This window comes from Carassius gibelio, chromosome B7 (assembly GCF_023724105.1).
Source record: "Carassius gibelio isolate Cgi1373 ecotype wild population from Czech Republic chromosome B7, carGib1.2-hapl.c, whole genome shotgun sequence".
Lineage (NCBI taxonomy): Eukaryota > Metazoa > Chordata > Actinopteri > Cypriniformes > Cyprinidae > Carassius > Carassius gibelio.
Window position 1 is genome coordinate 16,428,711 of NC_068402.1, and position 26,084 is coordinate 16,454,794.

Genomic DNA, 26,084 nt, shown 5'->3' on the forward strand with positions numbered 1-26,084 from the left:
TGTTGCTGAATTAGTTGCCATCGATTGCTCAGGAATCAATTTTCCACTTCACGCGAAGGTGCAATACGGCATTAAGAAATACAACCCATTCTATGCAAATAAAACATTCTTCAAATTATTACAGTAACATTTATTTTAACATAGTTTAAGTGACCAGTAATATATAGACTATAAATTAAATTATAAAGTGGTCAGTAATATGTTCACACGATATGTTGTGACGGTTAGACGGACCGCGTATCCTTTGCTAATCATCCACCCTCCTTATCCTGTTGTGCCACTTGTGTAATATGCAAAAATGCTAAAATTATGTAATACACTTTTATATTAATGGTAAGGTTCTTTTGGTAAGATATTGATTGCCACAGGTTGCTTTTTATTGAAACATTAACCAATCTACAATGGAGAGTTAGAGAGAGTTAGAGAGAGAGAGAGAGTTAGAGAGAGAGAGAGAGTTAGATACAGAATATGCTGGGGAAGCTACGTAAAAAAGGGCACCAAGCCTCTCGTCAGAGGAACTTGAAGTTTTGCTGGACCTTGCCACCAGTTCGGATATCACTCCCCTGTGGTCCACTATAACCTGCACGTTTATGGCCGCGTATCCCTTTCGCGATAAGTACGCCTGATCAATCACTGATGGATTGGCGATAGGGATGAGTGTGCCATCCACCAGGATGTAATTAAATTTCTTTGTGGTCTTGGGTTTTTTTTTTTTTTTTTAACAAGGACTCATTTACTGTTGATTTTGTCTTGAACGTGGTCTTCTGTATTCTGGGAATAATTTAGATTACCCTTTTTGGCAACCAGCTCTGTGCGTGCTTTCTATTGATGCAGATCAGAAAAGAGAGAGTGGTTTTTCTAGTTTGCCCTTATAAGGCTGTACAGGATCTGACTTTAGATGTACTGGAATCACCGAAAGTGAAATCTGACCTATATTAAATGTTTAACCTATAACCTTTTGTTTTGGCACTGCTAAAAGTCACCCTTACTTAGTTTTCACAGGCACATTAATCTGTCCTCAGGGACTGTACCCTGTCATTTTTGGTGATTTCTGTACCAATGTGCAGTTCTTGTATATGGGCATGGAGCAGGAGTAGTGTATATTTTTTTTTTTACTGCAGTTTAGGTGGCATGCGTGAACATGATAAACAGCATTTCTGTATATCCATTGTTTTTACCTGCAGTGTTAACCATTTCCCTGCTCTAGGGTGGAAGCTTACAAGCCTAGATCATGATCTATTAGGGGTGCAACAGTACACAAATATGATGGTTCGGTACGTACCTTGGTTTTAAAGTCACAGTTCGGTATGATTTCGGTACAGCAGGGGGTAAAAAGTAGTTTTTTTTTACTGAATAAATTGCTCTTTCTTTAAATACATTGTTATAGTTTACATTCTACAGTTTATATGGTGTAATATTTTGCTAAATGCTCTTCTCTAGATTTCTCTGAACTAACGAGCTGTGGCCACTGATGACTTGCTGAGGTAAATTAAATGCTACGTGATATTTTATTTCCATGCTGTATTGTTGTTGTCTTTCCGCGGTTGAAACACTGATTGGGCAATTACATGAGGCATGAGATGTTCAGTCAAGTTTATTTGCGTTAAAACTAGTAGTACAGGAAAGAACTGGCCGCATTCCCTCGTGCTATGCTCTGCTCAAATCTGCAGGGCATCATGGCTCCGACATGGGGACCGGAGCTGATCGCGACTGCTCTTGTCAGTGCTTGTTTTGGGATTACCCCATCACTTTTCTGAACCATCCCTGAAGCGGCTCTCCGAGGTGTTTATACAGTGATCTGTCATCCCACATCAAAGACTGTCAAAATGCCATTTATTATTTGAATTTCCTGAGAGAAGACAACTTTTTTATTTTTTATTTTTTTCATTCGGTACACGTGTGCTGGACCGACAGACCCGTACCGATAACGGTTCGGTATGAATACATGTACCATTCTTAATTTCTTATGGAATAGAGCAGTATAAGGAACTCACAGCATATCAGCTTTCAGAGGAACAGGTCCTGAGAAATGGGGATTAACTGAGGTAGTTTATTTCCATAGTCTTGCCAAGCCTCCACTGAGAATAACACTGAAATGCTGTAGTGGTTATAAATGTCAGGCCAGCAGTAACTTGTAGAGAACATTTGTTATGCAAAATTTTAATTGAGGTTCATCTGTGTACATGTTCTAACAAATGAACAAGTTCAGGCTGATTTAAAAAGATATTTGGTAACGCAAAACTTGAATGCCAAAGAAGGCCTTTCTGTAGAAGTTAATTCGGTCCATATGATGCAGTTACATGAAGCACTATCTGTTTTTCTCTGATTGATAAGGGATTATTACTGTAACTATTGAGATCTGTCTGGTATGCTCAACACAAGGCTATAGTTACTGATTCATGAAGTTGTCATTGTAGACCTTGTGATGGTAATCAGTTTGTGTAATTGTCTTTGTAAATATCTGATCCAGCTGATCTAAATTAGTAGCACTCTGTTTTCTCAAACAGTTTTGTTCCGAGTGATGTCTGTTACTCTTCCCTTGTCACTCTTCCCACATTTCCGTTTCCTGCCCATAATGGCTTCCTGTGTTGGAGTCCTCATACAATGGGCTTGACTTCTGAAGCACCCTTTGTCACAGTACTGCAGGACTGCATCCTGACTAATAAAACATAGCTGGAGGATTATGGCATGGTGCGGAATTCGTAGCTTTTACACATGCTCTTTTGACAGGCTGACAATTGCTTAAATCAGGTTTTATCACTTACACAGTTAGCACTCTGATGTGTTGTTTATCCTAAAGTTCCTTTTAAACCTTGTTCTTGAAGTGATTCTGTGGTGTGAAGGTCAGTTATATCTAATCACTTATTTTTGTCAAACCTTAGATGCATAGCAAAAATTGTCTTGAGTTGGAGCAGTGAATTCAGAAATGGAGGCAGAGGCCATGAGGAATAATCTCATTCAGTGTGACATGAAGAATGTGCCAAGTCACAGTTCCCCTCGGATTCTGTGTCCTCTGTCATATTTGGTTTTGTCACTCGCTTGCCCTCAGATGAACCTAGAGCAGGGGTAGGCGAGTTCGGTCCTAGAGAGCTGCAGACCTGCAGAGTTCAGCTTCAACCCTAATCAAACACACCTGAACAAGCTTATCAATCCAATCAGGATTACTATGATACAGGCAGGTGAGGGTTTTTTATTTTTAGGGTTGGAGCTGAACTGTTCAGGACTGCCTATCCCTGACCTAGAGCGATCCTTTCTTTCACAGAAGGGTTGAAGCAATCCTCTATAAATTAAACCGTGCTAAATATTTAGAATTTCTTTTCTTTTTTTCTTGAGTAAGAATCGGTTTGTAATCCGTTGTCTAAAATGCGAGAAGGCCTTGTGTTTTGGGCTTCCCATAGTTCTGCTTTATGATGTGATTTAACAGTAGCTATTGTTGTATGACTGGGCTTGACAGGTTACGGTATATGAGGTCAGGAAAAGCAGCAATAGTAGAACTATGTAACGTGTCAATCATTTGTGTGCTTTGCATTACTGATTATGTAGGATGTGCACGTGACTGCTTGTGTAACAAGTGAGTTGGTATTAAAGAACTCTTTAAAGTTCACTTTCTAATGTGTTCGTTTGTTAGCTCTTGTCTCTCTGTTGGTTCACATAAGGGCATCAGAAAAACTCACAGATCTTTTGGTAGTTACATGTTTGTGTTTTAAAATCTTACTTTTAGAATATCCCCGTTGAATGTTTTCTGTTTTACTTTCATTATCTTTTGGCCGCATGCCTTTTTTTTTTTTTTTTTTTTTTTCTTTGCTTCGTTCTTCTCTCATGAACACAACTGTGGGTATGTAGGGGAATGTTCAGCCCCAGTGTAGAGGTCTGCAAGCCGATGGGGCCCGACACGGTCCATTTTTTTTTTTTTTTTACAGTTCGGGCTCGGGTCAGGCTCATTTAGCTTCTCTCCTTTTTATTATGCCCATATGCACGCATATCATACACATGCTACTGTCTGAAATACTGTTATGATGATTATAGGCTATTATAAATATTATACATGTATTATACACATCAATACTACGCAACGCATAATCAATCACAGCTGACCATGCAATCGGGGAGAAGTTGGAGCGTGGGGAGTTATTAAAAGTTCCCAATGCTTCAGGAAAAGCTGCATTTTGACAGTTTTGATTTGATTACCATGACAAATGACAAGCCAATTGGTCTTGTGCAGTGCTTGCCATCTTCTCATCAGATTCACTTTTAAGAAATGCATATATATGGATTATGGTTGTAATAAAAGAGTTTTTGTTTTCGATGCGTTTTATTTTGTTAAGCACTAATTTAAAGCTTTCTATAAATATTTATCATGTCTGTGAGGCATGTATTCTCTGAGTTTTGGTTCATTTTTGTGAAGTGCTCCTTTTCAAGACCAGACGGCAAAAAGTGCTTATGTTTGTTTTCTTTATTTTATAAAAGCACAAAGTTTAAAAAAAAAAAATAAATAAAAAATAAAATAAAAGTGGACCCTTTACAGTTACGAATGATGAATTACTCTTACCTCATGAACAAGAATGATGGTATATCCATGGAAAACATGCAAGTGATCACGCTGGTGCCTCCATGTCAAAGCACGCATAGCTTCCACTCTCTGATCAAACTATTGAATATGGTGCACTTTTATCTAAGTTTAACGTTTAAACATTGTTATATGCTTGAACTGTTTTAGTATATCTATATATCATATTTTAGGCAAGTCTGGATAATTTGAGAAGGCTAAATTTGGCCTAAATTTGAGAATTGTGCAGGGCTTTACCCCAGTGATGTACAGTTTTAGACTCTAAAGACTGGTTTATGGTACCACATTTTCTGACTGTAAGAAAGGTTGGATATAATTTATTGAAAGGCTGTATGCTTTCATGCAAAGAATGTGCTAAGTGTATATTTGTCTAAGTGAGATTTTGAGGGATTTGTTTTAAATGTGTGCCACTTTCTACATGAAACTATACTTCCTTCTCTTCGTGTGTGTGTGTGTGTGTGTGTGTGTGTGACATTATCTGTAGCAAACTGCTGTCTGTGGTGGACCACATCATTCTCCGTGTTGTCATGGACTTTACCTCAGATGCCTGGCTGAACACACACACACACACACACACACAAACACTCTTGTCTGTCTGTACCCATCTATATATATCACTCTTTCTCCTTTGCGTTTTTGAATATATACACACACACACACAAAGCGAAACTAACTGTAACAGAACACATCAGTCACAGACTTTTGATTTTTCGTTGTCAAAACGGATAACCAAAACAAATCTTGATTGGAAACCCACGTATTAGATAAAAGCCAGAAGCTTCTCATTTGACGTGCTTAATGACGCAACATCAAGGGATCTAGTGGCCAGTGATGTTCAATTCTCATGGGATATTCATTTGGGCACATAATCTACAAATATTCACTGTTCATGACCAGTCTGGTTTTGTGAATCAAGATAAATCTCCCATGTTCTTTTGTAATCACTATTCATGCCCTATATTGTGGGATATACATCTGTCAAGTTGAGAAAACTTTAAAAGTTATTAATGTGTGTTGATATTAACATTAATTTAACACGCATTAGAGTTTTAATACCTGTTTGCGGAGTCTTAGACCTTTTGAACCAACAGGTTTTAAGTTGCATTCCAAATGTTTGTTTTCAAATGATGCTATTCCCAGGCATTGAGGAATTACTAGCCGCGTTTCCACTGTCTAGCTTAAACCGGGCGTGTTGCAGATCATTTCAAAAAGATAACGGTATTGAAGACTTTTAAAAATAAGTTGAGCTCAAAACTCACTCTTAGTCAGCAGCGAGTGTTTGAAATAACTTGATCCGATTTGGATTATAATCACTAAACAAGGCAGAAATATTTATAAGCGATGTAAAAGACTGCACGCTAAACATTAACGTTACCATAGTAAACATGGTAAATGCAACCAGGAGAAATCAGACGTCAGCTTCTTATTCTATATCACAATCGTGTATTTATTTAGTAACTACTTATCTGTCATAAATCTCGTCTCGAGAGTTATAGCTCCACGTTTCCTATTATAAAAATATTATGCTTTTATTCGGGAGCTTTTATAAAAATAAAGATATTATTAATTCTTAATGTGACGTGTATATAGGCTACTGTGGCTACAAATAAACGGAAACAGACTCGACTGAATAAGCAGGCTATTTTCATAACCGTTAAAAATAAAATATAAATGAATTTATTTCAGTGTGGTTTAATTTTGAGTTCTGATAAATTGATTATAATTAATGTATGACTTATTCTTTAGTAAAACATCGATACTTTTGAATTTGAATATTTAATAAAGAATGCAAACAAACGGCCGCTTTTGTGTTCGTGTGTGATCGTGCATGTTCCAGTGATTTATTTCTTGTTAGTTTTCTGATAACTTCTCTTTGTCGGTGAAATAATGAGGTTGCGTGACGATGTTCCTGAGAGGCGTGTAAAGGGCGTGTTTTAGTGAAGCGCAGCGGTGCTTCAGGCTCGACTGGAAACCCTGTGCTATTCTGCCCTTGGTGCTACTGGCCCGAGGCTGTTAGCCCTGCCTGCCCCTTTTTAAGCCCTGGCTCGCACTGGCCCAGCAGTGGAAATGCGGCTACTGTTTAGTAAGCAGCTCTGCAAATTTTCTAAATAAACAGTTGGCAAAAGATGGTGAATAAGTCTGAAAATATAAGAGAGGCTGTTGTAGCACACATTGCCTGAGTGCATCAGCTTGTGTTAGCTATTTGAGGAAGATTGTCATCGGTCTGCTGTGCCAGATTCTTTCAATTCTTACAGTAGACACAGGATAACCAGCTCGACTGAAAGATCTGAGCATGATTCTCTCCCTCTTTCTCTCTCTCTCTTGACTGGTACAGTACAACAATTTTAAATGCTTAGAGAAAAAGAATTGTGCTTTAAAGGAGTGTTAAGTGGTCTTACATGAATGTGTCAAGACTAACCTGTCAGTTGAGTGCTGAACATGTAAAAGGATGACAGGAATGTTAACAGGTAGTCAGTGACACCACCTCTCATTTCCTCGGATTCTGAATGATAAGCCAGTTAGAGAATTCCTAAGATCCTATGCTTAATGATGCCTTGTTTTTATCGAAAGGTTTGCTTGTTTACCACTTCACAAATTGTACTGGTAGGATCTAAATAGCTGTTTGAGTTATTCTGAATCAGATACTGTGTCTTAGACATACTGCGAAGGTATATTTTTATGAGTAGGTATCTTGATAAGGTGTGTTTAAGTGCTCTTTGACAGTGTTTCACTGCAATAATAACAATCATTGCCTCCTAGATACAAGTACTGATGCCCTCTTCAGTTGACTGATAAATAACCAGTTTCCTCCCCTTCTTCCCTCTTATAGAGAAGTTGTATAATTCCCATGGTCCTGAGCTTCGACGGTCCTTGTTCTCATTAAAGCAACTCTTTGAGGTAAGATCATGAAAAACACACAAGTTTTTTAAGCGAGAAAAAGCTATATGTGAGTGAGTTGGATAATAGTCTCTCATAGCCAGACCTTCAGAGTGAAGACTGTAAGTCTGGAATCTATGGCAGCTTGCCTATGAGGCTGTTTGACTGACATGTCAAACAACCAATCACAGTTTGTTTCGTTCAGCGCCATGTTTCCGGGAGCGGAAGTGTCGCCACAAAAACAGATATTTTAAATATTCTATGCTGTGAACTTTTACATTTTGAGATACTTTTAGTTTATCCTGAAGTGCTCGTCATCACCGTTGTAAACACGACAGCTTTCTTCATTCGTGAGGGCATTTGAGGCCACATCATTTTTGTTTCCAGGCATAACATAAAAAAACGTGATGCGCGTCTGCCGGAAATCCTGTATAATTCAGCCAATCCCATGACGACTTCGACACTTCTGAAGATTTCCACTTTTGTGTCCTGTATGCATCAGACATTTCCCAGTCTGTGGGTGTGAAGTCTGAGGCTGAGACTAGTTTGATAAGGAAAATGAGATATTACAGACAATCCCCGGCATCAAGAGGCTTAGCCCCTCTGTGAGGTTCTGAAGCCCCCTGCAATGATCTGAATGACCCACCCCCTCCACCCCTGGAATTTTAAATGCAGAAAGCAATCTAAAATAATGTGACTTCAACCAAGGGGTATCCCTCGGATCTGATTTGTGGCACCGCAGATTCAATTTGACACCTTCCAACCCCTCGGAACCCCGTCGATTACCATTCGATGCAGACGATCACTGATAAATTCAAACATGTTTTCACAGTTTGTCTGGCACTGAGCCAGAGACGCACCAGTGCTTTTCATTGCCTATATCACAATAAATCTGTGTTTTAAACCACATACAGTTTATTTCAGACATTTAAGATGCATGGATTTGTGAGTTTAACACACTGGTGTCTAAGGAAAGCTGCAGTAGCCTAATCCTCTAACTACACACTTTGTCAGATTTTAATTTAAAGTTCACTCTCTTCTAGTTCAAAGGTAACTAACGTTTATGTATTTTGGGAGAAATGGGTGAATTCACGTGATGTTAATCCCAAGATCCGATTCTCTGAATGAGCATTATAAAATGCGAGCCCCCCCCCAGGTCATGCATCCGGGCAACGGGACTTGTTACAGAGAGTGAGAGTTGGAACAGAACAGTGAAGTATAGTCTGAACTGAATGAGTGACAGACCGCATCTCTTCCACATGTAGGCTACTGTTATTACATTGGATTCTAAATGTTGTCTAAATTGTGAGGAAAATGAAGCACAAAATTAAATCCTGAGTGCCTCATAACAGGACACAGCTATACTGATACAATTCACTTTAACACTAATGGTGCACCTACAAGCCATATATACCCATATCAATGTTGACCCCAAAACAATTTGAACTCTAGTTCATAGCATTGTATGTAGTTGTACACAGAAGCAGAAGTTTAATAGTTTTATTTTGAACAGGATGATAAGGACTTGGTTCCAGAGTTTGTGATCTCCGAGGGTCTGACGTGTTTCATTAAAGTGGGTGCTGAGGCAGATCATAACTACCAGAACTACATTCTCAGAGGTTTGTACTCCACATCACGTCTTTACTGAAACATGCAACTACGACAAAATAATTAATGCATGGCTCAGTTCAAATGTTTAGCATTGTTAACATTATTAGCAGGGTTATTATGCTAAGTTGCTAAACCTGGTTCTTTCATTTATCATTGACATGACTTGAGGTGTGTGTGTGTGTATCTAAAGCAGTCTTATATGATATATTTATTATGCATGAACACCTCACATCTTGCATGCAGACTTCAAAAAGCACAAAGGATTTTGCACATTTTTTGGCTAAGTATCTGTAACAGGAAGTTTATACTGACTGGACTTAGACCAGCAAACAGGAAAGCTTTAGGACAAATCACTAGATCCTTAAGGACATGCCGGCACTGTACAGTAAACTCTACTGTCCTGTTCCCAGCTCTCAGTCAGATCATGCTGTTTGTGGATGGAATGAACGGTGTTGTGAACCACAATGAGACAGTACAGTGGCTGTACACACTGACTGGCAGCCTGGTGAGTGACAGAAACACACACACCACAGCATCGCTAAACACTGGCCACAATATAGAATAAGTACACTGTTCCGTCAGTGGCTGTGAATTACTGCACCTTGACATTTTAATACCACAACATGCCAGTTGTTTAAGAGTCAATAGATCCATTTTCAAAATGTAATCATGTGTGATAACCATTTGGTTCCTGATGGCTGTTAAATTATCCAAAGCAACTTACGAATGCTTTTTTATAGCTCAAACAGAACAGCATAGTGCTAGACACCTTGAAGTCGCTTTGGATTAAAGTGGCTGCAAAATGTGTAAATGTAAAAAAAAAAAAAAAAATTAAGAAAAGTGGGCGGGAAGCAGTTCAGAAAACCAGTCAGTTCATCCTAATACGCAGTAAAATTATAAGTGTATGTATGTACGTATATATGTATGTTCAAGCTAGTGCAGAGATGTTGGTGTGAATCTGGAGCAAATACTAGAAATTTGATCTTTACTTGCAGGCTTCACTTTTAATTATTAAAGTTAAATATTACTACTGTGGGAGAATAGTTCGCCAAATCTACCACAGACATGTTTATTACTAGTTACTGAAGCTAAAATGGGCGTAATAAACTGGCTGGTGTATGAAATATGTATGTATAGTTTTGGAAGGTTTTTTTATTGCAAAGTTAGTGTGAATCTGTTGACATGGGATTTGTACAGTTTTTGGATTCAGTCATCTTGAACATCAGTTTAATGTCACATCCTTCTGTGTGAGGAAGTGAAAATGAGAATGGCAGAGCAATCAAGTAAGTATCAGAAACCAAACCTGAACCAGACTGTTTTTTACAGCGAATACAGAATGTTGGAGATGCATGTTTTTTGTCATAACACATTATTATGTGCAGTACTTTATTTCACTATTACTTGGCCTCATTGAGGTTTTATACTGCCATCTTCTGTAAGATGATGGTAAATGCTGCCTCTTTATAGCCTATTTTTCTCCTTCCCTTTCTTTCAGTCTCGGCTGGTTGTGAAGACAGCTTTGAAGTTGCTGATAGTGTTTGTGGAGTACACGGAGTCCAACAGTCCACTGCTTATTCAAGCTGTCAGCACTGTGGATGGCAAGAGAGGTTAAACACATTTAAACATTCTCTCATAATACTGACACTCTGAATCATTCGTGTGTCATTCATTCCTTTTTCTGTCATTACCCTCACAGAAACTTTTTTTAGAGAGAGCACTTAAGCTGTATGTTATCTTTTTCAGGTGTAAAGCCTTGGGCATATCTAACAGAGATCCTGTCAGAGAAGAACGGATCAGACACAGAGCTGCTCATCTACACCATGACCCTCATCAACAAGGTAAACCACAGAATACACACCCAAATCTACAACACATCAGCTCAAGGTTGAGCCCAGATGTCCCTGATGTGTATCTATCCCTGTGCCCTCCCAGACTCTGTCTGCGCTTCCCGATCAGGACTCCTTTTATGACATGACAGATTGTTTGGAGCAGCTAGGAATGGAAGACATCGTCCAGAAACACATGACTGGCAGCGACACCGAGGGTGCCCTCAAACAACAGTTCATCATTTATGAGGTTAACTCCCAGTACACCTCAAACACTCCATATCTCCAGTATGTTATAGACTTTTGTTCAAAAGTTTGGGGTCAGTAAGATTTTCATTGTAGTTTAATTTTTAATAAAGAAATTAATGCTTTTATTATACACAATAAATTGAACAAAAGTGATAGCATTAAATTTATATAGATTTTTGTTTAAAATAAATGCTGTTCTTTTGAACTTTTTAATTAATCAAAGAATTCTGGAAAAAAAAAACTAAAACGGCACAATAGTTTTCAACATTTGATTATTAATAATAATAATAGTAAATGTCTCTTGAACACCCAAAACAGCTTATTTTAATGATTCTGAGGGATTGTGTAAAGACGTGGCTTCATTTAATTTTTAGGAATAAATTACATTTTTAATCACATTCGAAAATAGTCCTTTTAAATTGTATTTAATATTACAGTAATTGTCTTTACAGTCACACTTTATGCAGTATTAAGTGGTCTTCACTACTAATGTACTTAAATTTAAATTAATAATTTGATGCAATGCACATATTGTGTACATACATGTTTCTACCTTGTACTTGTATTTAAAAAATACCTGTTGGTTATTACATCTGTAATTAACCTGTCCCTAACATTACCTGTAGCCCAGTGCAATATCAGCAAAAGTGTTTTGCAATAGAATATGAACACAATAAGTACATTTTTACTTATTTGTGATGCAGGTAAATAGTAGTTCAGGCCACCTAATAAAAAGTGTGTCCGTCTTTACCATTTGTGTGATCAAATAAGCAATTTAGCTTTGGTGATTATAAGAGTCTTCGTCAAAGTAAAAGATTCTGACTCCAACCTTTTTAAATGGTAGTATAGCTACCAGTATAAAAATACTGAATGATTTGGGTGTTGTGTATATTATGTAGAATGCCCTCAAGAATGAAGATGATGAGATTGATGAAGGGACACCAAATGTCCGTAAAGACCGAAGGAAACTGACACCCAGCGAGCAGGAGGGCAGGAGGAGCCGACGGTCATCTTCTCATAATCTTACAGATAGTTCCTTTCAACCAGCTTCCCCAACTGTATCTGTCTCGTCTGACAGCCCTTCCCCAGGTATCTTTAATGCAGTCTCTCTCCGTCCCTGACCTTGTAGCTTGTGCTGTCCCCTGAAGGGCCTGTCTCACACATTCACACATCATTTTCATTCACACTTATAATCATTCACACTTCTCTTGCACCTTTTGTGTTTCAGAGGTGATGGAAACAGCCTCCCCTCAGCTGTCAGATTCCTCTTCTTCTCCTGTTCCTGGCAGTCCTGTGTTTACCAGTCCCTCCTCTACGACCCCTAGCTCCCTTACTTCTCCTGTCACTCCAGCGACTAATGGAGCAGAGTCCACAACTACAGCGGAGCAGGAACAAAACTTGTGAGTCTGAACCGTGCATTGTGTTTATGCATTCCTGCACATTCATAATCAGATCATATACTTGGAATGTTTATTACTAAGCTTGTCAATAATTTAACAGCAAGGATACATTGCATGACTTTCATACAGCAATGTGATGTTTCTCCACTGTGTGACAGTGTAAAGTAAGCAGACCTTTCAGTCGTGACACTGTAGGAAAGAAGGGTTTCATAAAGGATGATTTGTAGCCTTCACAGATATGAATCCATTCTGAGATCAAGTTCTCAACCAACAATAGCATTCATTCATTCATTGGTTCATCTCATGGATTCAGTTCATGTTTGGATTATATGGATTATTAAGGCAACAGCTTTTCTTTTTTAGTGTAATGCAAAATACCGTAATTCCTGAAATAAATGCTGGGGCATTTTTTTTTTTTTACCTGAACTGCAGAAGGTAACAAGCTTTTATTTAAAGCAGGCTTTTATTAGAGGCAGACCTTTATTTCTATTTCCGTCTGTTTGATAAGTAATTGTTTTAAATAACCCGTTTTAAATTAAAAGTGATTAGCGTTCCAGTGGACAGAGATCATAACATTAGCACAGAATCAGTTCAGATTTAATCACCAAAAGAACCAGTTCTGTGTCGGTCTGCTTCACGCTGAATCACGAATGCGCAGTATCATCAGCTCCTCGGTTCACAAATCAGACGAGTCTGACAGAAACGGTTCTCAGTTCAGTGTACTGGTGATCCGGAAACCGATGCAACCGGTTCTTGATTTGAGAACGAGAAACGCTCCGGCAGTGGGCAGGTACGTTCGTTATCTGGCTCTGCTGCACAAATTTTCCCCCGGGCTTTAAGACCGGCTTTTATTTGTCCGTGTTGACCACGCCCCCGGCCACTATAAGAGGCCTAGCATTTATTTGACTACAGGTTTTTATTTGAGGAATTACGGTAATTTGTTTTCAAGCATATCCACGGCAGTCCCAGTCAATTTAATATTTCAGCTTAGTTGACAAAGCAGCATTTCTATTTATTAATTGATATATTTATTTAAAATGCATTAAAATGACACCCACGCCAGTATGGATTTTATTACTTATTTTAAATAAATATGAATTAGTTAATAAATTAATTCTACCTATTTATTTATTTAGTTAGTTAGTTGGCTGGTTAGGGTTTTTTTTTTTTTTTTTTACCTGACCAATCATTCCTTCTAGATTTGTTTTTGTTCTTTGACTCCATGTATTTTTTCCTTTGTGGATGAGGGTATGACAGACACAATCCTGCACTCTTATGCGGTCTTCCTTAGGTAGACACACAGCATTGTGGGTCATGTTCGAAATACTAAATGATTAGCACCTTCCTACTTTAGCTACCGTGTCCAGCCTAACTGGAATCTGCTAAACATTTCACAGTCATTATCAGAGTCTTTACACATGACCGAGATAGTCAGTGATTGATACATGCAACATTAGTGGTAAAAGTGAAGAGTGTTAATTTTCCAGTCTGTGTATGTGAAGTCCTTAGGCAGGTTGCCTATTACTTTGATTCATTAGTTAAAGGGGGGGTGAAATGCTCGTTTTCACTCAATGTCCTGTTAATCTTGAGTAACTATAGAGAAGTACTGCATCCTTCATAACTCCAAAAAGTATTTAGTTTTATTATATTCATAAGAGAAAGATAGTCTTTACCGATTTTTCCCGGAAAAACATGAGCGCCTGGAGGCGTGACGTTTGGGCGGAGCTAAAGAATCACGAGCGCGAGTAGGCTTTTGTTTGAAAGCTGTGACAGCTGTCAAGGCTGAAACTGAATGAGAGCAGCAGCAGCAACGACTCGCTCCGAGCGGGGCTCGAACCCGGGTCTTCGATGGGAGGCGGATGCACTAACAAGGAGGCAGAGATATTTTAAGCAGTTTTACTCACCGCCTGTGGTTCCAACACACATTCGTGACCCTTTTTCGTTGGGACTGCATCATCCTTAAGAAATAAACGATGTGCAAATCCGTCGTCAAACTGGGCCATGTTTGTAAAACAAGCATTTTAGAAATGCAGGGAACAAACACTTGCACAACTCCGTTGATGCTCTGTAAAAATAAACTCTATCCACTGGTCACTTAATGTTGTTTTTTCTTTGGTAATCTGTGCAGGGTTGTCTTGCCCTGGCAACCAAAAACACACTCCTTTTGTGACATTTCGCGACGCTCTCGCTCTGATCAGCGAATGCCTGTTGTGCTCTCTCTCTCCTGTGCTCTACGGGAGCGCACGCTCTTCCGGCAGAAGTGCCTCAGGACCCATATAAGGAAATTCCGCTCCATCTAACGTCACACAGAGCCATACTCGAAAAAAACTTTACGAAACTTGTGACAAACCGGAAGGAATATTTTTGGAACAGAAATACTCCTTCAAACGTACAACTTAATTTTTGAAACTTTGTCCATGTTTAGCATGGGAATCCAACTCTTTAACAGTGTAAAAAACTCAGTATGCATGAAATAGCATTTCACCCCCCCTTTAATGTTTATTTTATTTCCTATGCTCTGGGAAATAAATAACCATGTGGCACTCAAGATGCACCACAAAACAATCTACCATTCTCATCTTTCACAAACCATTCATAAAACCTGAATTGTGGATAGAAAATTTAGGCTGCCATTTTATTGTATTAACTCAGATCTGCATCACACATGAGTAGCCAGTGTTACGTTCTAATTACATGTATGCATATAAGCTTGTGAATTTAATTTTACAGTGTCAGGTGTTTCTGGTTTTTGTACATGGGGTATGTAAGACGTTTTGGTAGCATGCGTCTCCCAGATTCCCAAGTGCTATTGCCTTTGGCCAAAGGGAAATGTCTTGAGTCAACAGTCCTTGCACATATATGTGAAAAGTGAATGTTTTATTTGGGAAGCTTTCCTCTCTGTGTGGAGCTACAGGAATGTTTTCTAGGGTTGGACGGGATGTGTTTGGTCCAAAAAGGTCCAGAACTGGACCAGTCACAAGCACAGGAATTAAATCCAATAATACAGCAGTTTATACTTTATTTTTTTAAGAGATAATCACAAGATATAATCACAACTGCATATACCTAGTTTTATGATGTTTATGTATAGTAGTACATAATTAAATTGCATAATTTATATATAGAATACATAAAGTTAGCATTATTTCTAAAACATCCATGTTGCATAAATGATTTTTTTAATTTTTTTTTTAAGTATTTGTAATATTGGGTTTACACTGGTAACCATTCACTTTTGTGAATCCTTAATTATAACAGATTCTGTTCATATGCTGTTTTGCTCCTCTTCTAATTCAGTGCTGCATATTTTCTCAGTGGCTCAGGGTGGTTGGGACTGTGTCTCTGATTCTTGCTGATGTTTTGGTTTCGTCAACGTATTTAACCCTCTGTTTGTCCATGTAACCACCACCTCTGTTCCTCCTCTTTCTCTCTACTTGTTTCTTCTCTCCCACAATTCCCTGGTCATTCACTAGGGGGCGCTCTTTTACAAGTCAGTACATAGCACACATGGGAATTTCTAGAAGGAGGTTAAAAAAGGAGCGGTCTATAACACAGGAAACCTCAAGCATCTCCAGCAGGTCTGTATCACATTTCCATCATGTTCTGCTTTCGAGCCTTGGACTAATTGTTTGGTGTTTGTTGACCTTGTCCTGGCTACTGATCTGATGCCAGTTTAGAGCTCATATTATATTCAAAGTAATCTGGATTTTGGATTGAGGTTGTAGATCAGCAAGCCAGAATAAGTTCAACAATAAATTAATCTAATTTCAACCTTTTCTGAACTAACAAGAATTACAACATAGAACTCTCATGCACATGTCATAGTCCCCATTTTCCCCAGTTTCTTTTTTAATATCTGACATTTGACAAGGTGCATCACATGAATGGACAAGTTTTTGGCAGTGGTGGCAGAGGATTATTGTATCTCACTAAAGATGTCCTGAATGCTGCTCTCTAGCAGAACTGCAGCCAGGATGCTCAGCTCATCTGTGAAATGATAAATAAAAGTGCTGACTCTAATAAAGCAGCAGGAAGGTTTAAAGTGATCCATCTGAAGAAACGTCACATACAGTATATCAGATTAGCAAACTGCTGTTACTGCTGGCCAGTGCTGATAGACATTTATGAAATATGATTTGATAATATGAATTTGAAGCATTCATGACTATACTACTACTTATACTACTATACTATATGTAGAATTTAGTTGTTTTCCTTTAGTTTGCATTCATCAAAAGTGAAAGTAACATTTTATTGTTACCAAAATTGTTACAAATTTAAATTAAATCTGTTCTTTTGAACTTTCTATTCATCAGAGAATACGGAAAATGTATCAACAGTAATAATAATAAATGTGTATCGGACACCATTTCTGAAGGATCATGTGATGCTGAGGACTGGATTAATGGTGAAAATTAAGTTTTACCATCAATGGAATAATTTTCATTTTAAATAGAAAACCGTCATATTGTTAAAATGCACAATGTTACTGTATGTTACTGTATTTAACTGTATTTGGGAAGTCGTGGCCTAATGGTTAGAGGGTTGGACTCCCAATCGAAGGGTTGTGGGTTCTAGTCTCGGGCCGGCAGGAATTGTGGGTGGGGGAGTGGATGTACAGTTCTCTCTCCACCTTCAATACCATGACTGAGGTGCCCTTGAGCAAGGCATCGAACCCCCAACTGCTCCCCGGGCGCTGCAGCATAAATGGCTGCCCACTGCTCCGGGTGTGTGCTCACAGTGTGTGTGTAGGTGTGTGTTCACTGCTCTGTGTGTGTGCATTTCGGATGGGTTAAATGCAGAGCACAAATTCTGAGTATGGGTCACCATACTTGGCTGAATGACACTTCACTCACTCACTTCACTTCACTTTATTTCTGATCAAATAAATGCATCCTTATTGGTAAGAGACTTGAGCCCCTTTCACACTGCATGGGTTCAGTTCCAGGATGAGCGTTGTGTGAACAAAAGCCAGATCTAATGCCGTGTCATAGTGATGACGCACGTTATCGCGCAGCTCTTTTACTGGCTGTTTTGAAGGAAGATCAACGTTTGCGAAAAAAAATGTGCAAACTAATGAAGTAGAGATCAGTTAGTTCCGGACTGACGCCTAGATTGTTCGCCAGCTTCAGTGAAAGTATAACGTGCCTATTGTTTTCGACTCGTATATTACACGTCACGGTGTGATGTTACGGGATCTTTACGGGTTGTATGTGAAAGCACGCACATATCCCGGGTAATCACTGGCAGTGTGAAAGTGCAAAATCTAGCAACCCAGGAACAATTGCCGGAACAATTTACACAGGATTTGCCAGAATTGCAGTGTGAAAGGGGCTTTGCTGACCCCCAAACCTTTTATCAGTAGTTTATTTTGAAATGAACCAAGATTAATAAATGCTGTGAAGTAATTCATTGTTCGTTCATTTTATCGAAAACATTAACATATGTTAACCTTATTTTAAAATGTTTTTCTCAAAGGATCTGTATCAGCATTGTAGAAAAACAGAATATGAAAATTTGATGAAACAAAGCAATGCGCCTTCAAATATTGTGTATTTTGGAGTGGATTGTGAGACAGATTTACTGACATTCACGTTCTTTTTGTGTATTTGTGTACATGTTGACCTGATTCACATCAAACTGACCATAGTGTGCTATAGCCTTTAGCTTGCACTAACTAACTGTCTCTCCACAGGGCGTCTTCCACAGAAACAGACTCTCCTCAGGAGATCCCTTCCCAGACGGGAGCGGAGCAGCCCAGCCAGACGGAGGGAAAGCAAGTCTTCAAGTAAGCAAGCAACTGATCCTGTGATGGGAGGAGTGAGAGGAAAGAGATGTGAAAGGAGGTGTAGGTATAAGAGAAGGCAGGACATGGGAACATTTTGTGAAGGTCTTGAGGAGCAAAACAAGGATAAGTTGAATGGTGTGAGCTGTTTTGAACAGTGTGATCAGTGTTTGATTTATATGGGAATTTACTGTTAACTGTGAAGTTATAGGAAAATAGGTAAGTTTTAAATTTTTTAGCTTTCAAAAACACTGAATTTATTAAATGTTAATGTGTTTATTTAATTGTTCTCAACTTATAACTTTTAAACTATCTGGAATTGCTACACTGAGGATTATTTATTTTACGTTCCTTCTAATGCCTAGGATCAGGCGTGTTTCTTTTTATCTTTCTACTTTCTCATCAAGTATTCTTTGCTAATTTTTTTAACAGATTTGCTTCATTATGTTCTTTCCTGTTTTCTGGTCTTTTTTTTCTTTCTGTTTTTGCCAATTACCTGATTTACCTATCTTGTATTCTCTCTCTCTGTCTCCCCTGCATCTTTCACTCCTCTGCTCTCTTCTCTCATAATATTTGGCGCATCTCCTAATCTCTTCCTCTGCTGGGGCGCCCAACATTCCTGCGCTTTGCTTCTCTCTCTCCTTTTACAGACCGCAGCAGGCAGACAGTGTTTGGTGAGTAGCTGCAGTGTGGCCAAAGAATGTGGCTTTTAGAGGTGCTAGCACTTTAAATTATTCTGATGCTTACTCATTTTGGTGAGACAAAGTCATAGAGGGAGAGTTGGAGGAAACAACTACTGGCTGGAAATTTTAGAATACATTGAATCAATCCATTTTATGGAGAAAAAGACTTAAACCACTTTTTTTTATATATATAGTTTGTTATGCTACTTGGTTATTTTTTATTTCTGATAATTCAGACATAACATTAATGCAAAGTTTAGAAATGAGAGAATTACTTTTTGTCATGAATGGACAATAATTATTTCCTCTGTGGCCATTTCCCCCCAATTGTCATTCTTTATTCTTTAAGTTCTTTTTTTATCTCAAGTTTCTACTCAAAGATACATTTATCTCCTGCCTTTTTTTGGGCTGGAATTATTATTTTACTTTTTTCCAAAGCTTAAAATCCAAAGTTATATCAGATGTGGTTTAATGTGAGCAGGTTTTGCTATTGGCATTTTCTATACATTGAATGAGCCTTGTGAAGTGTAGTTAACAGAACTGTGTAAATTTAAGTGTTTTTCTTCAGTCCAGAGAGTGTGAATAGAGACTTGCCGGTTCTGAGGAATTATGCGTAAGTATAGAGCAACTCTCTTTGGTTACAAGCTCGCTTTCTGCATACATCAGCACGCAACCAGGTGTTTGGGGCATAACTCAGCTGCCATCCTCCGAAACTGAGGCTGTGTGTGAATGTTAACCTTTAGTTTGGCTATTTATTTTTAATTTCATGTAGTATGATCCTTATTACTGATACATGGGTAGAATTGCATGTATTAATGCAGTGGCATTGGGTTTAAAAATTATGTTCTTATCTACTCTACTGCCTTTTAAAATAAAAATAAAAACTTGTATAAAAGATTTCATCATCAATATGTCATTCTTGAAGCAGTTTATTCCCTGTGCACATGCTTCAGTGTAACACTGAGTTTACCCCACTTCTTCTGGTGGATCACCGTGGAGTTAATCAAACCTGATCAGCATGGTGGTTATTGAAACAAGTAATACAGAAAATTTGTTTTCTGCATTGATTTATACATGTATCCAAGATTAAAAATCAATAAAATTGGAAATTGTGGGAAATAATTTCTATAAAATTTATATGGTGGTGGTGGTGGTGGGCTTTGTCAGACACAGGGCTGGATTTCTGTGATGGAACACAAGGGATTGTTTTTAAAATGCATTCATTTATTATTCCTTATTGCATACCTTTGCCATTTTGTATGAGTTAAAAAAATTTTTTAATCCATTTTCTCTTTGCAATATAACTGCACTGTATCAAACAATTGTGTAATAACCTTTAAAATAATTTTATAATTGTTTTTGTGTGTTTAGTGTACTAAATAAAAATTTCTGGGAAAATTAAGTTTTTGGTCCCAAAAGCTAACGTTTTTACTAAATGTGAGACCCTGGACCACAAAACAAGTCTTAAAGGGATAGTTCACCCAAAAATGAAAATGTAATGTTTATCTGCTTACCCCCAGATTATCCAAGATGTAGGTGACTTTGTTTTAATTGACAAATTATGTTGCAATAATAATTTCTGTTTCGCTGTCTCTGTTGTAAAATGCATGGCAAATGGTAGCAATCTATGAGAGTAAAAAAAACATGCACAGACAAATCCATATTAAACCCTGCAGCTTATGATGATGCATTGATGTGTGAAGACACAAAACGATCGGTTTGTGCAAGAAACTGAACAGTATTTATATTGTATTTTTACCTCTGATTCACGCAGTGTCTGAACTGTTAGAACTCTCCCAATCACGCAGGGCGTCAGGGATTCTTCTTGCCTTATGGTCGATAGTTGACTTCTAAGTGCATTAGCTCCACCTATCTCTCAAGTAGACCTTTGACACACTATCTACAGTCTCAATTAGGAATGCCAATGGCCCACTTGAGAGATAGGTGGCGGTAATGCACTTATAAGTCTGCGATCCGCCATAAAGCAAGAAGAAAAAGAAGAATGCCTTGCGCTTACTGCTGTGAAGTGCTCACCAGAGTTCTAACAGTTTGGACATTGTGTGAATCAGAGGTTATATATATATATATACACCATTCAGTTTCTTGCACAGACCGATCGCTTTGTCTTACACATCATTGTATCATCATGAGCTGCAGGGTTAATTATGGATTTGTCTGCGCATGTTTTTTTTTTTTGCTTTCTTAGATTCTGTTATCATTTGCCATGCGTTGCACGACTGAGAGACTACAACGACTGAAGTTAAAAGTCATAATTTTAAGAAACGGTCACCTAAATTTAGGATGCCCTGGGGATAAGCAAATAAATATCAAATATTCATTTTGGGGTTTCCCTTTAAGTCACTGGGGTATATTTATAGCAATACCAAAAAATACACTATGGGTTAGAATTATATATTTTTCTTTTATGCCAAAAAGTCATTACAATATTAAGTAAAGATCATCTTCCCATAATTTTTTTTTTTTTTTTGCACCCTCAGAATCCAGATTTTCAAATAGTTCTATCTCAACCAAATATTGTCCTATCCTAACAATCAATACATCAATGTAAAATATTGTTTATTCAGCTTTCGGATGATGTATAAATCTCAGTTTAGAAAAATGTACACTTAAGACTGGTTTTGTGGTCCAGGGTCACACATGCCATTGTGATTTGAACTAGTTTATGGTTTCACACTATTCTGCAACCACTCATTTCAGAGCAGGTCTACTATATATAACTTATCCTCCGAATCAGAACACTTATGTCACCCAACCCTCCATTTACAGCCCAGTAAGTGAGTGATTCTTCTCTTCTCTGCTGTATAGAGACAATTTCTTGCGTAGTCTGGCTGCATCCCAGTGGGAGAAGAAGCAGAAGTCATACGGCGCCCATGAGAGACCTTCTTCTCCGAGCGAGAGTGTGGTGACTCCAGCCATAGAGTTATCTACTGAAGACGAGCAGCCAGTCTCCAGCTCAACCACCACAGGTGCTGATACCCTGACCTTCTGTTCCTCACAGTGTCACACTGTTGTCCTTTACAATATGCATGGACTTCTTCATTTTAAGTCTTCTGCATTCCATCTTTAAACTTCTCCTTGTCTCTTTTTGTCTAGTTGTTCTCTTCCTCTGCTTGTCTTTCTATCTTTCAAGACTCCAGTTATGATCTGACATTTTAAGCTCTTTGCTTTCCCCTCATCAGTGAAGCTTTAATCCTGAATGCATATGAGTGTGTGAGCGTATTTGTGGTCATTTTATTTGTCTGTTAGTATGTGTACACTGTCATTGATAATTATGAGCTTGTCATCTGGTTTGTCAAGCATAGATAGGAAGTTGCCTAACTTGATTAATGTTGTAAGGGTGGGATGAACTTTGTGTGGTCTTCTTCTGGAGTCATGGGTGTTACAGGGCTGAAAGTTCCTAGTTAAGTGTGAGGTGACTGATTATTATGGAAGCAGAAATGCTGGTTGGCTAGTCCATATCACTGCTGTATCTAAAGAGCTATAGCTCATCAAGAGTAAATTAAATGCTCTAATTACTATATGAAGGGAAACGTCTTGCGGGAGATTTAAATTGATAGTACACCAAAAAATAAAAATACTGTTATTGTCCATGCAACGGAAGTCAGTGGGCACCCTGACACCTATTTTATTCTTTTAAAATATCTTTGGTTTTCCACAGAAGAAAGCAAGTTATACAGGTATAAAACAATGAGGGTGGAAAAAAAAATACTAATTTTCTTGAAGACAGGCAGAATTTTAATTTGGGGGTCAAATATCTGTTTGTTATTTTTAACAAAAACTTTGCTTAAAGTTTTTTATTTTTTAAGAGGAATAAAGGTAACAAAATCTAAATATTACATGAAAAAAAATCTTTTAAATTAGTAATATCCACTGACTGAAATATTTAAAGTTGAATACTAAAATATTCAAACCAAAATTTTGGTTTGAAATAAAAGCTAATTAGATGTTAATTTTCCTAATTAAAATGCATTAAAATGACAAGCACATGACTAGAATAAAAACAGAAAAAAAAAAAAATCAAATTTAAAATAATGAATGCCATAATAGTATATGAATAATATTAAAGCTAATTTATTTGAACTTCCTATGGCAACTGTGTGATCATTGATAACAAACACATTTTCTCAAATCAAAACGGAGTAGATGTGCAGAACCAGACCATCTTTTAGACATTAGTAGTGTGCTTCATGATCGGTTACATATTCCAAACAGTTATATGGAATTTGTATGGTTTACAAAAACTGCTAGAATCCTTTTTTTTTCTCTCTCTCTCTCTCTCTCCAGTGTTTTCCAATGTGTATGTGTGTGTCTTGCAGGATCTATTAGTGGTCAGGAATCTCAAGAGGTAAACTTGACCGGGCACACCCTGGAGCAGCCAGAGGACACAACAACAGCCCACAATGAAGCAGGCAAGAAATTCCATTCCCACCACAACCCTCTGTCTCTGTCATTCTCATGTCACTGTGTCTTCCACATACCTAATTCAATCAGAGCTCACCCAGCCTTCACTCTGAAGAGTTCAGTTGTATTTCTGTTGTTCAGTTGTATTTACTGGCTTTTTGAGACATTTTGTTTAAGATTAATTTTAAGAAGCTACTTGCTTCTTTTACTTAGCAACTGCTTACCAGTAGGTTTCATAACCTGGTTTCTGCCCATTAAAAAATCTCAGACTACTCTGACATTGAGCAGTAGTCAAGCACTTCTGTGTTAGGGCTTCTTTGAGAAGTCAAAAGCTTTATTTCAAGCTAAAATCTTCAAAGTGGAAATATGTGCGTGATTCCGTCTCTTCCTCTAGTGGCCTTGCTCCAAGTGACACCGCCACTAACAGGCCTTTCGTCCAGGGAACATAAATTAGCTTAAGTAGAGGGCAGATATGTAAACGGTTTAGATTTGGAGATGGGGATCTCCTCTTTTCAGTTTCCGTTTTGGCATGTAGAGTTTTTAAGCAGTTAGCACTTCAATGCCTTTAGAGCTCAGGAGTTACTGCTGTTAGTCTGCTCTGGGTTAATGATTTAACTAAAGGATGGTAGCATGTGGGAACAACATGATCTGTGCTTGCACTGGGCATTTTGAAGGTAGGATGGCTCTTTTAGCCTGCTATTATACTGAAAAAGATTATTGATGATTTACAGTGCAAATGGTAACACTTAGGTTGTATACTGTACTTTAGAGCAATTCACACCTATACAAATTCTGACCTGTATCAATAAGCAGATTTGTTTTTATGACTCATAACTAAAACCTGGCCGATATTAAAATTCTGAAGTATTTTTTTATTTTTATAGAATTTTAAGTAGATCGAATATGAAACACAAAAATTTTAAATGAGTCATTGTAAATAGCTACAAATCAATTTAGGCATTGTAACTATGGTCTTAAGGGTTTTTTTTTTCTTGTTTTTATTTTTTATTACTAAGTTAATGAACCTACACAATTTTTTTTTTTGTATAATCTATACGTTTTTTCAGTGTAGCATTTATTATATATATATATATATATATATATATATATATATATATATATATATATATATATATATATATATATATATATATATATATATATATATATATATATATATATATATATATATGCGCGCGTGCGCGCGTGTGTGTGTACATATGTATATATACATATATTATAGAACAACCATAATATGCTTTTTTCTTTTTTTTTTTTTTTTTTTCTTATCCATGGACTGCAGATGTAATTTTTCTGTTTATCTAAAATACTAAATAAATAAAAATATTCAATATCAACTGATAAATAATTATACAAAGAACTCCACTCTATACTGTATGGTACAAAATGTATTGTGCATTCCTACTATTTTTCTTACAGCACTGAATGATTTTATTTATTTTTTGTTGTTCCTCTAGAGGGTGGTTTGCAGCGTCGGGGAAGTGCAGCAGAACAGCACAGCACCCTCTCTAATGACAGGAAGTTCATGTTGGATATGCTCTACTCCAAAAAAAACACCCCTGAAGGCCTAACAATTCCTGGTCTAGAAAGTACACTTGAGGGCCATGGGATCACCCGTATGGCTGGACGGCTGTCCAGGTTTCAGTCTAACACTTCTCAGCCCACAGAGGACACATCCAGACGGGAGGACCTGGAGATCCCTGAAAGTACTGCTCAGGCTGCTCGTGCCAGGCTAGCAGAGGTACGGGGCAAGAAGCTGCGTCCACAGTACAGTATTGAAGCGGAGACCCATTCACAGAGTTTAGAGAAGACAAATATGACCCCATTACCCAGGGGTAGTCGGGATGCCTGGGAGAAGCTGCAGCCCAGCTCCAGACCTCTGCGGATTAAAGATCTTGACTTCTCAGATCTGATGGAGGAGGAGGATATTGATGTGCTGGATATAGACACTTTTGACATTTATTCACCTGATGGAATACCACCGCCCCCTCCTCCAGGGCCAGGACTGTGCTCTGCTCCACCACCACCACCTCCTCCTCCTCCTGGAACTCCTGGTCTGGCTCCACCCCCTCCTCCTCCTCCTCCTCCTCCTCCTCCTGGAACTCCTGGTCTGGCTTCACCCCCTCCTCCTCCACCTCTTCCTGGGGGTTTAGGTGTGCCTCCTCCACCTCCACCTCCAGGACTCCTCCCTCCGTCCCCGTCTCAAGGAAATGCTTTTCTAAATAAACGGAAAACGGTCAAGCTGTTCTGGAAGGAGCTTAATCAGCCCGACAGCCCCAGGAAGTGCAAGTTTGGGTGGGGCACAGTTTGGGCTTCACTTGATAAGGTTGCAGTCGATACAGCTAAGCTGGAGCACCTGTTTGAGTCCAAGGGAAAGGATCTTCCAGTAGCAAAGGTGCGATGGGCAGACTTTTTTTTTTCTCCCTGATCTGTACTTATTTAAATTTATTAATAATAATAATAATAATAATAATAATAGTAAGAAAATTAATTATTTTTACAACTTCATTCTTGCACATTTGTACAAGTAACAAATAGCATCTGGATGCCAGACAACTCAAACTGGTAAACTTGTTTGTTGTTACACACAAATTAAAATGTATAAATTTACTAAAGCTGTTTTCTATCATAAGATGATGGGTC

General features: G+C 38.1%; 1 protein-coding gene across 13 annotated transcripts in view; it reads left to right on the top strand.

The window, feature by feature from the left end:
* The window catches only part of LOC127961804 (FH1/FH2 domain-containing protein 1), a 50,553-nt gene that overhangs the window by 15,298 nt on the left and 9,171 nt on the right, over window positions 1-26,084 (top strand). For 3 of the 13 annotated variants that reach the window (XM_052561065.1, XM_052561068.1, XM_052561071.1), the window contains exons 4-18: window positions 7,398-7,465; window positions 8,958-9,063; window positions 9,466-9,560; window positions 10,551-10,662; window positions 10,799-10,893; window positions 10,988-11,131; window positions 12,030-12,219; window positions 12,359-12,530; window positions 16,004-16,108; window positions 18,226-18,318; window positions 18,966-18,989; window positions 19,567-19,611; window positions 21,825-21,985; window positions 23,336-23,428; window positions 24,899-25,836. In XM_052561065.1, the coding sequence (XP_052417025.1) occupies window positions 7,398-7,465; window positions 8,958-9,063; window positions 9,466-9,560; window positions 10,551-10,662; window positions 10,799-10,893; window positions 10,988-11,131; window positions 12,030-12,219; window positions 12,359-12,530; window positions 16,004-16,108; window positions 18,226-18,318; window positions 18,966-18,989; window positions 19,567-19,611; window positions 21,825-21,985; window positions 23,336-23,428; window positions 24,899-25,836 (2,441 nt within the window). The remainder of the gene's footprint in view (window positions 1-7,397; window positions 7,466-8,957; window positions 9,064-9,465; window positions 9,561-10,550; window positions 10,663-10,798; window positions 10,894-10,987; window positions 11,132-12,029; window positions 12,220-12,358; window positions 12,531-16,003; window positions 16,109-18,225; window positions 18,319-18,965; window positions 18,990-19,566; window positions 19,612-21,824; window positions 21,986-23,335; window positions 23,429-24,898; window positions 25,837-26,084) is intronic. The other 10 variants (XM_052561070.1, XM_052561073.1, XM_052561076.1 and 7 more) reach the window with 5 other exon arrangements.